Here is a 15,037-nt window from a genome sequence, read left to right on the forward strand (position 1 = left end):
AGAGTGAAAGAGCAATTTAATGATATTTTTTGTTTTGTTTTGCAGGAATCTCGTTGTGACATTCTCATCTGCCATTTCTATCTTTGTCTCTATTTCTCTGTTTTCTTTTTAGACTTGACAACTGATACTGGGATCATTCTATCTAATTTGTGAATTCTAATTATACTCGTTTCTACTTAAAAGTGTTCAAAGGGTTAATTCACCCACAAAATGAGAAACATTTTTTAATTAAAAAGTTATTTATAGAAATGTCTTCATGATTTTTGTTCATACAATGAAAAACAAAAAACTATTGGACCCCAATGTTCTCTAAAATATATTCTTTTATGTCTGACAGAAGAAAGTCATTCAGATCTAGAACAACATAAGGGTGAATAAATGATGGCAGAATTTCATTCTTGGGTGAACTGACTCTTTAAATTTACTATCAGACTGGGTATAACATATATTTTCTGAATCCTATATATAATAGTATCTTCTGAAATATATTAAAGGGGACTTTAAAAAAATGTTTTTTGTTCATACGATGAAAGAAAAAACATCGGACCTCAACATTCCTTAAAATATCTTATTTTGTGTTTCACAGAACAAGGTAAGTCATATAGGTTTGGAATGAATTGAGGGTGCGTAATTTTTGAGTGAAATAACGCTTTAATAAACCCTTTAACTTTCACATCAGACTGGGGGGGTAACATGTTTGTTTTTGTCAGGTTATAAGAAAAGTGATCCTCAGGTCTGTTTGGTTTTCAATCATATTGCAACTGTCAGTCATTTCTACAACAGCACCATTTTGCTTGTCCATTAAATTTCCATATATTTTTTTTTGTATCCTGTCCTTTTTAAAAAATAAAATAAAATAAAAAATAATCTATTAGTGAAGACAGGCTCAGTGACAATGGCGTAATCTTAGGTTACAGTGCAGAAACACAGCATTTAATTTACCAGCTCTTAGCATGAGCACTTCCAAGTGCTAAGTGACAGAAATGAAGAGCCATCTGAAGCACATGGCTGACATATGCTAATGAGGAATCTGTGCTGAGGCTCCATTGTGCGGGACATCTCGCTATAGGTCCTCTGGTACCCATTTCACTGCAAACACAGTTGTAAAGATAATAATTAAGACCCGACTGCTGTGTTGAGGAGATGTCTCTGTTATTACAGTGACTATCCTGCCTCAACGCAGGTCCCTCAATTATGGACATCTGAAAAGTCAAAATCACTCAGAGTAAATGAGTGTGTGATGTTTAACTTCCCTTTCAAAGGGTAAAGATTTTTACTCCTCTTCTGCATTCACAAGGATGCGATGTGGTAAAAATGACAAATGAGACCTGAAGACAATAAAAAGAGCAGTAATCAGGCCAGATTAACACTTTAAGATTAACAAAGATTAACAAGATTAACAAACATTAAGTATATTTTTAAATAAAAACACTTACATATTTTATCTAAATTCTAACTTTTTCTGCACTGGTCACTAAAAGTAGGATGCCTCCCTTTCATAAAGAGAAAGCGGATCATTTTCACTCGGATGAAGCTCTCCGGCTAACTCAACTTTTATATCGACTAAAGTGTAGATTTATAAATGTCCCTGCTTTGCTTGTAATGGATTCAATCAAGTCACAGTAATATGTTTTGATATTTGATACAGTCCAGAGAGAATGTAAAATAATTTCAATCAAATCAAGGGGCTCTGGAAATGGAGAGGATTTGTGCTTAAGCCTGGTAAAAAGAGCTGTCATCAAAGCACTTCACCAATCCACACCAGTCCATTTAGAGACATGTTAAGAGACTCAGGCCTGAAATTTGATTTTGAAAGGAAAGGGACCTTGGACATGGATGGGCTATTTCCTCCTCTGTTTCACTGATGCTTTAACGGAGGTCATTAGCAATACAAGAGAGTGCTAATGTAATGCAGTAATGCACATATGTATAGCTACTAGCCTCCCATCACCCCAACATTGCACTCCCTCATATTACTCTGGCCTGGGAACACATACAACAAACTTGTTCTACTGACTTCTTTAGAAAAGAAAAGAGCATCGTTTACAACGTAAGTATTAGCTCTCAGCTCGAGGCCGAAACAAAGTGTAATTCCATTTCCGTCCAGCAGGTGGATTTCTGCTTTGTGCCGATCATAGGAGTCTGTTACTGTTTGAACGTTTACCAATAAACTGCCATTTAGTTTAAGTAAAGCTGTTTAAATTATATCATAGTAGATTTTTTATGCTCGTTTTCATTTTGTTTAATATTAAAACATAAAAAACGAGTAAAACGTACGTTTTCCTTTTTGTAGATGGACAAATGTTCTCAATAGGAAATCCTCGTATTCAACTTCAGTAGCATGTATGTGCAAAAATAATCAACAAGTATACTACTATTTCTTTTTACAACATGTTAAAATACTTCTATGCTACTTATATGGACTAAAAATAGCTAAACTCGCGAGCAACCTGGTGCGCAATGGGACGCTGCACACTTACCTATTTCTGTAAAGACCTGGCGCTGTGTTGAAACATCTTTTGTTTTGCGGTGGACGTCATTTTCTAGGTCTTCTAAATGGTGAAAAGAGGGGATAATTCATTCCGTGCTCACAAAACAGCCCATGAGATCCCCCACGGGAGCGTGGAGAAGGGGGGTCAGGGTCCTCAGCGCGCGAGGAGGAGAGAATGAATGTCAGTCAATGAGCGAACCTGGCGCTGAGCGGCAGCACTGCACCTCCAACACTGTTTCCACTTCTGAGCAAATCTCTGCCTATCGTCTCTACTTTGCTACTGAACGCATACTCGTTTTCATCGGTACATGCAACTGATACAACTCTCAACGCACGATACGAGCCGGTGAACTCTGTCTGACGCGCGAGGACCATCTCACGTTCTTTCCTCGAGGTGCAACTATACTTTGCCTCTCATGCTTCGCGGTGATCTTCGCTCGCTTATTTCGAAAAGTTTCAGTTGTGGGGATAAAAGGACAGCTAAACCTTCCCAGGGATTTTTTTTAAACAACGTAAGTGCTCTAAATGTATTGCCATAGATTGTTTTTATGATCCCGTGGGAATGTGTCTAATGTTTCTGTGTAGAAATCTAGTTTTATGTGACTGTCTAATGAGTGACCCTGAGCCTGATTTAACGCACCCTAACGTGGCTGCCTCTTGCTCCGGGATTTTACGGCATTTGTTATTGTTGTTGTTTGCTTTTTGTTGTTTGGAAATTGAGGTAAGGTGATGATGCACAACTTTATTATTTCAGTAGAGCTTCTATCAGAAATCATGTATAACTCGCGCGTAATGGCTTGATTGTGGCAATCATTTTAGTGACCGTTTATGGAACTCCTTCGCTTTTAGTGAGGAAGAGTTGCTGAACTCCTATAACATTTCAGCAGCTAACCCAGCTTTGACTTTAACATCAGGATAAAGTTGGCTTAAATTGCGCATTTGACCTCTGGACAACTGCCATACATCTGAGATTGTGAGAAACACTTATTACGCTTAAAACATGTGTACATATAATTAACAAATAAAACATTATGACCCTAAACAATCTTTTTTTATCACGACCTAACGTTTTTAATAATGCCGATTCACATAAACTCTGATTTAATATTTTCTTGCACATGCGCTTTCTAATGTCGTGGGAAATTAGGCAGGTCAGTGCTAGTGTTTCTGGTTAATGGAACTGAAAGGGAACTTGTTATAATGATACCCGTGATAATGTACGCGTGCCTGCGGTATAACATGCTCGTGTGTGATGTTTAGTGGGTTAACATTTAATAACCAATCGTTGTCAGTGCAGACCGGGCTTTAAAACCAGCTTCTTGGGTAGTTCAGTTACGCTTCCAACTAATTTGTGACTGGTAGTGGACGTGAGAAGTTCTCCTGTGAGTGAAGATTTTACTCTTCCATTTATAGTCCTCTCCATTTATAGTCTGTAATCTGAGTGGGAATTAATGCGCTCAAGACCAATGTTGCGGATAATTTATATTTTCTTCTCAAACCACAATAGACTGTTGGCCTGCGTTACACTCTTTATTTTTCTTCTGAGTATGCATGTGTGTTAATAAAAAAAAAATGTTTAGTTTTAAATTATTCTGTCAATGGTTGTTAAATAAGAAAACTATAGGCCTACTCGGAGCAGTTAGTTGGATAGCACTTATAACGGGACTTGTGCACTTATAGTAAATCCGTGCAGTAAGAAAACAAGGAAACACCTGTTTGGGTCGCTACAATTTGCACAACACACACGGGAGTGTTTCCGCTGTGCTCATGAGTTTTTAATAGAATTGTCAAGGAAAATTCTGGACAAAACTCTCAGATTAAGACTTGTTGTCTAACGCTTATTATTTAAGTGTATAATATCCACAGTTTTTTTAAAAACATTGTCGCGTTGCTTATATTATTATTATTATTATTATTATTATTTACAGTTTTCAATAATTTGAATAATTCTACTAATTTATGTATAGTCTGTTTTTATGAAAACATTATTTTAATCAATTTTTTTTATAAAAACAAAACAAAAAACATATATTAGAAATAAAAAATAAGCCATCACAACAAAACACTTGTCTTCAAGTAGCTGTTTTGCTTAATAGTATGTTTACAATTATGGATTTATTTAATCTATTTAATATTTCTAGTGTTAGGACAGCGCTACATAAACACTCTATAAAATTCTCATTTAATACTTTTTCTTCTTCCCAGTCACATTAATTATTTATATTTAGATTGACAGTATATATTCGCTGTTAAGTAATCAGCCTATTTCATTTAATATCTTTCATTTGTGAATTTGCATTTGTAAGAGCGAGGTTATTAGCTCATTATTTTATTCCAGCATTACGGCCTTGTGCAGTAAATATTAAACTATTTTGCACTTTACAACTGTGTTTATATTGTAAGTGACTCTCAATTATTATTTATAACTTTAGCCTATATTTTATATTTAAAACAGCGACAACTACAAACAATGTGTGGTAGGCTACTCCCAAATCTATATAAAAAAAATTTCATTCGTTGTTTATTTCTTAAATTGTTCTACAGGACATGCACGCGCTTTATTTAGGCTACGCGCTTTCATTCAGACTGACCGAATCATTTTTCACAATTACACGCTTAATTTGCTCGATATTTAATTGTAGATTTTAGTCATAAATATTTTTTATTACACTTAATATTTCATTTGGCCGTGTTTGATGATTACATAGATGTTTAAATAATAACATCAAGGTTATATTTTTGAATCTCAGAAATAGCTTTACAGAATGAAATCATGGTCCTCAAAGATTACAATGTCTTTTAAAATAAGTGTGTTAATTGATATTTGTAATGGAGCGAGTAGAGCCAAAATCACTGGAATATGTTAAACCAGATTTTATGCTAAATATAAGTAATGGACAGTGAGATAAGGAGCCTTGTGAAATCCACTAGCTATATTGTCCTGAGTGTTTATTTTTTTATTATTTTTAAAATTCATTTTCATGCTAATTATACATGGAGGATTATGCAAAACATCAGTAGAAACATTTCGATTTCTGAAATAGTCTACAATCTATTTGAATGTTTGTTCAATCCGTTTTACCAAAATTATTAATTAAAAGCAAATTAACCAAATTAAATCACTGCACCCTGCTCCTGCATCCAAAACTTTAACATCGCATTGCCATTCTTTCAGGCTGTTTTAAAGTTTTCAACCCATAAAGTTTATTTATTTTAAAAAAAATTATCCGAATTATTTAACACAATAGTTCTGTACGAGTTCCAATGAGATAACAGGATGGCAGAAAATTAGATGCAATGGAAGAAAAGTAGTAGATGATTTATTCGTCAGCGTTTCGATTTTCACCCCTGCGTTTTCAGCCCTGTCCTTTTCAGCGCAGATGTCAGTTGTTATTGCTTCCCATTGATCCTTGTGCAAAGTGAGAAGTGAACTAAAATTAATGTCGATTCCACTGGCCGGATCAATGGTCAGAGTTATTTTAATCTGGATTTGTAGCATTAAAAAAAAGAGCAAGCGCAATCAAACGTTTTCATTCTTGTTAACAATTAGGAGGAGAGGAGAGCGTCCTTCCCCACAGACAGCGAGGACAGAGACAACAAGAAGTTCTGCGACTCTAACTTACAATAATATGTGACTGAGAAAGACTTTCTGATCTGGATTCAAAAGGAAAATCAACCGACACCGCGCACTGAAAGTAAATGAAGCACGCGTTTCTCAGATTGGCTTTATCGACAAACGTGCCGTTTCCCAAGGAATTAAACTAGAATTAACCCCGTTAACTCGTACCCACCCGCCCTCGTGCGTGTTTATGTTCTCACGTGCTAATAAACACTTCACCGAAACCTCATCTGTCATGCAGATGGTACCATGGTATGGTAATTAAAATAATCTACAAATAATACCACAGTTTGAGCACAGAGAAAGGTCGTGGTCCTTAAAGGATTCTTTTCAACTTGTCGAGCATTTGGACGGTTGTATAAAGATGAAAATAATCAGGTGTAGTAGTCTTTGGATTGCTTAACTTCACCATGTCCCCTTCCATTATGTTTTGAAGCGTGTAGACACGCCTATTCATGTACCTTTTTATTTAGTTCCGAGGCGGAACATTTGAAATTTTATGGTGAGAGCGATACTTTGTTTGTTAGGTAAAGCGCCCCAACCGCAGCAAAGCCTTTGAATAAAATCTGCTGATGCTCAAAGGTTTTTAAACACTGATCATCGCTTTCGTCCTTTTTTTTACTAATTTGTATGCTAAATAGAAACAAAATACATACAATAAACTACATATATTTTCTTTATTATTAAGAGTTACGTTATGTTTATTTATTATATATATATATTTGCTTTTAATGCTTGTAGTTCTGCTCATTGGTGATTTTTTTTATCATGTCTTTTAAACTTTAATTAATAACTTTGATTATTAAATTACATTGATAATATCAATGCTAATTTACTTAATAAATTGCGCGTTGACCTTATGATAAACTGTATTTTTGCTCAGCCATTGCAGAGACACTCAGTGGGGCGTTGGCTGCGCGCGCACTCTTGATTATGACGGGCAAAAGAACATTAAGATATTTATACTTATATAATATTGCAACAAATAACAAAATATATATAAAGTCATATGTGAATAAATATAAAACTTATGACAAATAAACAAAACGAGATTTCTGTTAGAGCTGAGCTAATTGTAGATTCATATATGCTAGTTTGTGTAGTTCTTTTTTGATTTACCTAGCTGTCTTTTATTTAGATGTGAGTTTTAGAGCTGTAAAATAAGTTAGTTTTATAGCCTCTCTCACAAGGCATTACCAGTGCATTTGCCTGGGATCAATAAGAGTCCTATATTTCTGTGCTCGTCTGAATGTTGCTTGGTATCTTCCCACTGAACATTAGTCTAGGAATGAGACACAGCTCTTACACCAGTTATATATATAGATATCTAGAATTTATATGTTTTATTCTTACAGTAAGCCAATGCATTTTTTATTGCACAAATTTGTAGAAGGATAAGCATGAAATGAATTCTGTTATTTCACTCGATTTGAAAATGTTGTGGGACTGAACTTGGAATAAGAGGCCAACTAGTTGAATTAATCTTGTTAATCAAGTTCAGGCAGTTTAGTGCTCGCATTGTGCTATGTTATCTATTATTGACGAATCTCTGGTTGGCAAACAGTGTGCTCAAACCATGCAAAATCAAAACAGTGTGAAGTCTCTTTCTTTCTCTCTCTCTCTCGCTCTGTCTCAGTACACAGTGGCAGGCAGCAGTGGACAGCTGTAAGGGTGGTGAGGTGGGTGGGTGGTTTGGTGTCGCCGTGGCTTCTTAGCAGTCCAGTCCTGGCTCTCAACACAGAGGATCCAGACACCTTGCAAATAATCTGGGCTTAGTGAGGAATTAGCTGGCTCAGGTGGGTTGGATGAGACAAACAGTCCATCAGCCCCTGAAATGAATAGGGCAGGCAGGACAGGAAACTTTAAAATTAAATTTGTTCACAATGAATCAATGTTCCCCGGTGCCCGCCGCAAAGCTTTATTTGAAAAGCAAATCCTCACTTATTTTGACAGCTCATGCCGAGTGGCACGTTTTCTAAGCCGAGAGTAAATCGTGCCAATTTTGTCTGGGGGGAAAAAAAGTTGCGAAAGTTTAGAGGCAGGCCCTCGGTATACTTATGCAGGTGATAAGATCCAATAAAGCAGTGACTGATTACCTCTATTTATTGCTGGGTTTTATTGTGTGTCATACACTGTGGGGAATTTATTTGTTGATAGTGAACTGGAGTGTTGAGGCACAGCTTGTACTATCATTATTGATTTAGTTAGCTGTATGTCCAAGTGTCATTATCCTTCAATGCGTTCTCAGTCTGTCATTAAATCTCACTTTCACGTCTTCGGGATGCAGGCGTTCATTTTTTTGTCTCATACCGCAGCTGCTGCATGTTATTGAATTGTTCTGTGGAAGATTTCATATCACGAGGGCTTTGATTCTAATTCAGCAGGATATATTATCTGCGTGGTCCTAAGTTGCAGGCCAGCCGACGGTGAATGAATATCGACTGTCCTCCGGTCCAAAAGCGCTTCCTTGCAGAATACTAAGTGAGCCATCCTCTCCCGATAAAATGCAGCCCAGGCGATCCATGCAGCACCTTTTACCCTCCTCACCGGAAATATTTAACGCCGCTTCCCTGATTGACAATCTGAGGAAAGACTGGAGTGCCGTGTTTGTGTGACTGACGACAGCCATTTCAAGTTGATGCTTAAGTAGACTGTTGTGGATAAACATAAATTTACCCTCCAGGGTGATTAAAAAGCATAACAAGTGCTGGAGTGCTGCTGAGACCCTTCAGACAAAGGCGTTTGGGAAGTTTTCAAGAGCAAAGTAGTTAAAATGTGCTTCATACTGCGCCAGTGTCATTTCCTGCGACGTCGTTCGAGGGCTCTCCATTTTAGCAACTGCACGCATAACAGCCTTCACACCACATCAGATTCTTTGACACCGCTGGAAGCTTTTCAGTGAAAGTTTAAAGAGTGTGAGAAATGGCTGGCATGGGTTAATTTGGAGCAGCAATTAGCTTGAAATCCTTTCGTCGTCTGCATTCTTGTAACTGTTGCCGTTTTTGTCTCCTCACATGGTGTCTTGCTCAGACAGTTGGAGATGTGTGGGTTTGAATGTGTTTGTTTTCTGAGGGGATTGAATGACAGTGTCTGCCCTGTCCTGTAATAAAATGTAAGAGTGGCACTTTCACGGTTGTCGACAATCTCTAAATATACCGACAGACAGGCAGAGGAGCAGGAGCTGCGGTTTGAGGGACACCCTCCGCCGAAACTTTTGCATTTTCTCCCTGCAGTCAGATTTGACAGTTGTTTGTTTTCGAAGGAATTGGATTCATTTGCACTGCTCCCCAGAGCTGTGCTGAGGAAATGTGTTGTTGACAACTTCTTATTTGTCTTTGTTGTACCCTTTCTGTTTCCTCACATCACTAACTTTCTGAGGGAGACACGGCTCATTACGGCAACTGACACTGCAATATCATAACTATGTAATTTGAAAAGGAAATGCAATGCCAGATTTATGCTGGATCACTGCAACTATTAAGTGACAGATTTGTTTTATTCATGGATAATCAATCACAATTTTTAACTTGTGACAAATATAGCATAATGAAATTTAAATGTACATTTCTGGGGGAATTAACTATTATTATTATTATTATTATTATTAAATTAAAATTTAATAACATGTATTTATTTTTACCTTTTTATTTATTTAGTCTATGTTGTTATTTTATATCAACCCCAGCTTTTGTACTTTGTCATTCAAATAATTTTTTTTTTTAATTCTTGCAATACAGAGATTAATTTCTATGTTGAGCAATTTGAAATGGATTTTATTTTGCCTCATTTAAGATGGTTTCTTGAATCTTTGATTTTGTTTGCAAAGATTGATAGATGGAAGGAAAGAAGCGTGACAAGAGTAATGGTGGACATTGCACAGTCTCTGTTTCTCGCTCACACACACTCTTTGGCGTGTCAGTGTGTGTCAGGCTGACTCACTGCTCTCTTTGGTTGCTCTGGGACACTGGGCTCTCAGTTGGTGCATGCTCTTGTGCGTGTGTGTAGCTGGGGCACCAGGCAGACCGGCCACAGCCACAGAAATGATTAGCACATCTGTACAACACACATCCAAGTTATGCCCCCTCTTTCTCTCTCTCTGGTGCACCGTTGGGGGATATCCTGTGTCCTTTTATTGGATTGTCAGTTTCACACTGCCTGACTGCGCTGATGGTAATGATAATAAAATTGAAATATCCAGGTACTTATCACTGTATTACCTTGCTATCAACACCCACCCGCACTCATTTTTTAGAGGTTATCCGAGGGGAGAGATTCGATACAGCGACGAGGCCCTGATGAGTGTGAGAGTGGATAAAAAAGAGCTTTCGATATTGGTGCATTTTCAAGGTGCTATTTTCCAAGCTAGGCTGAGTGAGAAGACGGAACGTAATGTGATTCTTAGGGTTCTCAACAGCATCAAGTGGTGTAGTGTAACCCATTTTCTACAGACAGGAAACAGCACACATCCCCCTGCCATGTATGTGATAATGTAAATCTCTTTTTACTGGGCTAGCAAAGTGTGTGTGTAGATCGAGTTTTAAAATTGATTCGAATGAGTGTTCTGGACAGCTGATATCTGTAAAAATGCTCTAATAAATTCCCCAAGAGTTTCTTTGATGCAGCCTGATATTCTGTGTGGCATTTGAAATGGCCTCGCCGTGACAATAGTCTAAAGGCCCATCTATTTGAATTACTCTGAATAAGAAGGCCTGTTCTCCAGATGCACAGATTAAATTCTGTTTTCTGTACTTACATGTGACATCTCACAGCATTCATTACCATTTAAAAGTTTGGGGTTGGTAAGTTTTTTTTTTTTTTTTTTTTTAAGACAATGCTCACTAAGGCTGCATTTATTTAATCAAAAATACAATAACATTAGAAATATTGTGAAATATTATTGCAGAAACATGAAATATTGTGTTTAATTTAATATTACTTAAAAATATGACTTATTTAATTCTGTGCAAGTTTTGTCCAGAACTTTTTTTGATGAATAGAAAGTTCAAAATAACAGCATTTATGTGAAATAGAAATATTTTGCAACATAATAAATGACTTTGATGTCAGTTTTATTTAGACTAATGCATACTTGTTGAATAAAATTATTAATTTATAATATATATATATATATATTTTTTTTTTTTTTTCTTTTTTTTTTCTTTTGTGCTCAAAGAAGCAATGTTAATCAAAATACATATATTTTTTACCTTTTTTGTAATTTTGAGTAATTTTGAATCGTTTTTGATTGAGCAGTTTGAGCAGTAAAATAATTTCTGATTTTTATATACGTTAAATATCCATTTAACTTCGGGTCAACCTCAAAAGATTGGTGATGACGGACAGACACACAAGTGCACAAATAGACAGATTTGCTAAAACGCTTTTCATTAAACTCACTTACACTTTTGCCAATCACTGAATGTTATCCTCCAGGGCTTCTTCTCGGGCTCTTTGGCTGCCTGCAGCAGAGGTCATGGGGTGAAGTGCGGCTAATTTATTCATTCAGTCAAATTTCCTGTGCAGATGGCAGGCTGATATGATATCAGTATGAGAATCCCATCGGAGGCAGAGGTGCAGGGTGTTCATATGAGCAGGGCCGCACTCTTATCTGATCAGCACATGGCTCTTATCTGTCTCAGATGCCGTTCTGCTCTGCAGACAGGGAGATGGAGTAATAGGCTTAAATGTGATCTGAACCTCAGATTTATGGGAGAAACTTTCTATTTCTGAAAGGGAAAAGTAGGCAAGAGTTTCAGAGTGTTTTTAAGTGGTTTAACTCCTGCTCTGTTCAACTTTCTTCAGGTGGAAGACCATCGAGGATGAGCTGCCAGTGAGAGCGACCCCTGATTCTGCCAGAGTGTCGACAGTGTAAAAGTTTGCACCATTCTGCCCATACAGTTTCCCCCGTCTCTCTTCTCTCCACCCCTCCCCCACACCCCTCTGCTCTCGCCCCTATCCCCGCCTCCGCCAAACCCCAGCCCGGTCTCCAAAATGGACTTGCACCGGGCAGCTTTTAAAATGGAGAGCTCCTCCTACCTGCCCAACCCATTAGCATCCCCAGCGCTTATGGTCCTAGCATCAACAGCGGAGGCCAGCCGCGATGCCTCCATTTCCTGCCAGCAGCCTCGCCCCTTCGGCGTGCCGGTTTCTGTGGAGAAGGATATTCACCTTCCCTTCAACAACGGTTCCTACACGTTCGCCTCCATGTACCACCGACAGGGAGCCGTACCACCAGGCTTCCCCAATAGGGACTTCCCTCCTTCCCTCCTACACCTCCATCATCAGTTTGCCCCTCCAAATCTGGACTGCTCCCCCATTAGCATGCTTAACCACAGTGGTGTTGGGGCCTTCCGGCCATTTGCCTCTCCTCTGGAGGACCGAGATGGAGCGGGAGGTGGATACCAGTCCGCCTTTACCCCAGCCAAGCGGCTAAAGGGCTGCCTGGAGGCCGAGGCCTCCCCGCACCTGCGCTACTCGGACGCAGAAGGAAAAGAGTATGACTTTGGTGGTGCTCAGATCTCTTCCAGCTCGCCTAACGCTCACAAAGCCGGGGAAGATGTGGGGAAGAAGATCTTCGCAGTGTCAGGCCTGCTGTCGGACCGAGAAACCTCGTCCAGTCCGGAGGATCGCATTGAGCGCTGTGAGTACACGTGTTTTTTTCATTAAGTGCACTATTAATGTCCGCTAACTGTGTTACATCTGTACAAATAACTCCGATACTTAAGAGTCTGCCACTACCTTTAGATCCCAAAATGGATATTTTTGGTTGTTTAGCAATAAGGTCCCAAAATTAGTTTGACAACCTTTGTTGTCTTGTACATATTGTTTGTTTTGCTGTCTCTTTTTACATAAGCTAGCCACACTCAAATGGACCTAAAACATATTTTAGGTTAGACTTAAAGTTAATTAAACTAAAGTTTGTTTAGAGTGATTTTAGAAAAACATTTAAAATAATGAACTGATTAAAAAAACAATTGGAATTAAAAATAAAAGAATAAAGAATACTAAATAAAACCAATTAAATTCACACACGCACACATATGTTTAACTTATACATTTCTATATGTTCTATATTATCCCCATAATGTAGAAAGTGTGTCCCACTTCACAAGTCAAACTGTTTGGGATTGTTTAGAGAGTGTGTCCTACCGGTCTTACAGAGCAGATCAATTCAACAGATAAAACTCTTAAATTAAATGGAGGTTTCTCTTGGGTGAGAGAGTGTGTGTATGAATGTGTATGTGTGCGTTTTGGAGGTGTGGAAATTTGAAATGTGTGCACAGATTCATAAGACCTCTGCAGAGCGGAAGTCCAGTGGTATTACTGTGGGAATCCAACCTCACCACTCTTTCTCAAATACATTAGGATTCCCAGTGAAAACACACACACACACACACTCACAGACGGAGAGAGAGAGTTCTACAAACTATTTCTTAACCACTTTCATTCTCAATATGTTTTTTCCAAATAAATCTGAGGTTGAGAGGAAGACAATTGCTATGAAATGAGACATACACATGAATGTGAATGAATTCATAATGTTTACATAATGTCTCTGTTTTCTGGTTCCATTTAAAAAAAAGAAATAGTTAACTACATTAATTGACTTGAACTGAAAATGAGGAATTCTTCAGCAGCATTTATTAATTTTACTCGATGTGACATTAACTAATATGTTTAATGTCAAAAGATTAATTGATTGACATAAGTTAATGCACTACAAACCTACATAAATAAAAAATTGTTTTTTTTTATTAACTAACATTACCAAATATTAATAAATGCTGTAAAACAATATATGGCTCATTGTTAGTTCAAGTTAGCTAATCCATTAACTTGATTATGTAATACATTAAATGAGACATTTTTTCCTGTTTATTTTACCCAGCTTTCTTGTCTATTTATTGGTTTATGCCTCTCTCTGCCAATCTCTCTTTTTTTTAATTCCTCTCTCTTACAGAAGAACTGTACTTTATAGCATTTGTAATCACCTTTTTGTGTGCACTGACACTCAAATTCTGAAATTTTTCATTTTCAAATTCGCTCTTTTGGGGAGAGTTATAGTTCAACAGGGAGGCAGCAGCAGGGTAAAGAGCGAGAGAGGGATACAGAAAGAGAGGAAGAGATGGAAGCACCCTAGATCGAACAGATGAGAGACAAGGGCGGCGAGCTGAGACTGATCCGATGAAAACAGCAGTATGCAGGCTGGGAGGTGAATGACACCCAACAAGAAACGAGAGAGGAAGGCAGGAGTTTGAGGAAGGAAGAGAGACAGACTAGAGGAAACTGTGTCCAGTAGCTCATCTAGAATTTCTCCTCTGAGGGGGTCTCGTTTGAGAGCGCTCTTTAAGACATCCACCATAGCGTTTTTGAACCAGCAGCAGCACAGGAAGCAGCGATACAGTGCCGGTCCGATCGGCTAGAGGAATTATAACACCTTCACCCTCAGCTCAGATTAAGCACAGATAGCGGCTCTCGAGGGCCAATCCAGGTATAATCCAAGTCCCTCAATGGACTCTAATCTGACATTCATACTATCAGATAAGAGCAGCGGCTTCTCTTGCTGAAATGAGAGGGGATTAGGGTAGCGGAAGGGATAGGAAAGCCTCAGCCTTGAGAAAAAACACACAGAAAGAAAATACAATGATTTGGAGAGTGGGAGACAGTTTTGCCTTCTCACTCTCTGCCTCTCTCCTTCTCCTCCTCTCTTTTGAAGCTGAATCTAATTAGATTAAACCTTAGGCCCACCAAGGGCTCTAATGCAATTGAATTTCCAGCAGTGTTGTAGAAGAGCCTTAAATTGGGTTCCCCTTGACTGGCTACTCTGCTACTGGCTGTCACTTCAGGAGACCTATCCTCTCTCTGGGCATTAAGCCCCAAATCTGCACTGTATTGCAACCAGTGCGATTCTCAGCCTCTACGCTAGT

General features: G+C 38.2%; 1 protein-coding gene across 9 annotated transcripts in view; it reads left to right on the forward strand.

Moving 5' to 3' along the window:
- Window positions 1-2,853: 2,853 nt before the first annotated feature.
- Window positions 2,854-15,037, forward strand: part of LOC128030726 (E3 ubiquitin-protein ligase RNF220-like) — a 120,217-nt gene continuing 108,033 nt past the window's right edge. For all 9 annotated transcript variants that reach the window (XM_052618605.1, XM_052618595.1, XM_052618662.1 and 6 more), the window contains exons 1-2: window positions 2,854-3,003; window positions 11,913-12,750. In XM_052618605.1, coding sequence (XP_052474565.1) covers window positions 12,102-12,750 — 649 coding nt within the window. In that variant the 5' untranslated portion in view covers window positions 2,854-3,003; window positions 11,913-12,101. The remainder of the gene's footprint in view (window positions 3,004-11,912; window positions 12,751-15,037) is intronic.

Source organism: Carassius gibelio, chromosome A2 (genome assembly GCF_023724105.1).
Source record: "Carassius gibelio isolate Cgi1373 ecotype wild population from Czech Republic chromosome A2, carGib1.2-hapl.c, whole genome shotgun sequence".
NCBI lineage: Eukaryota > Metazoa > Chordata > Actinopteri > Cypriniformes > Cyprinidae > Carassius > Carassius gibelio.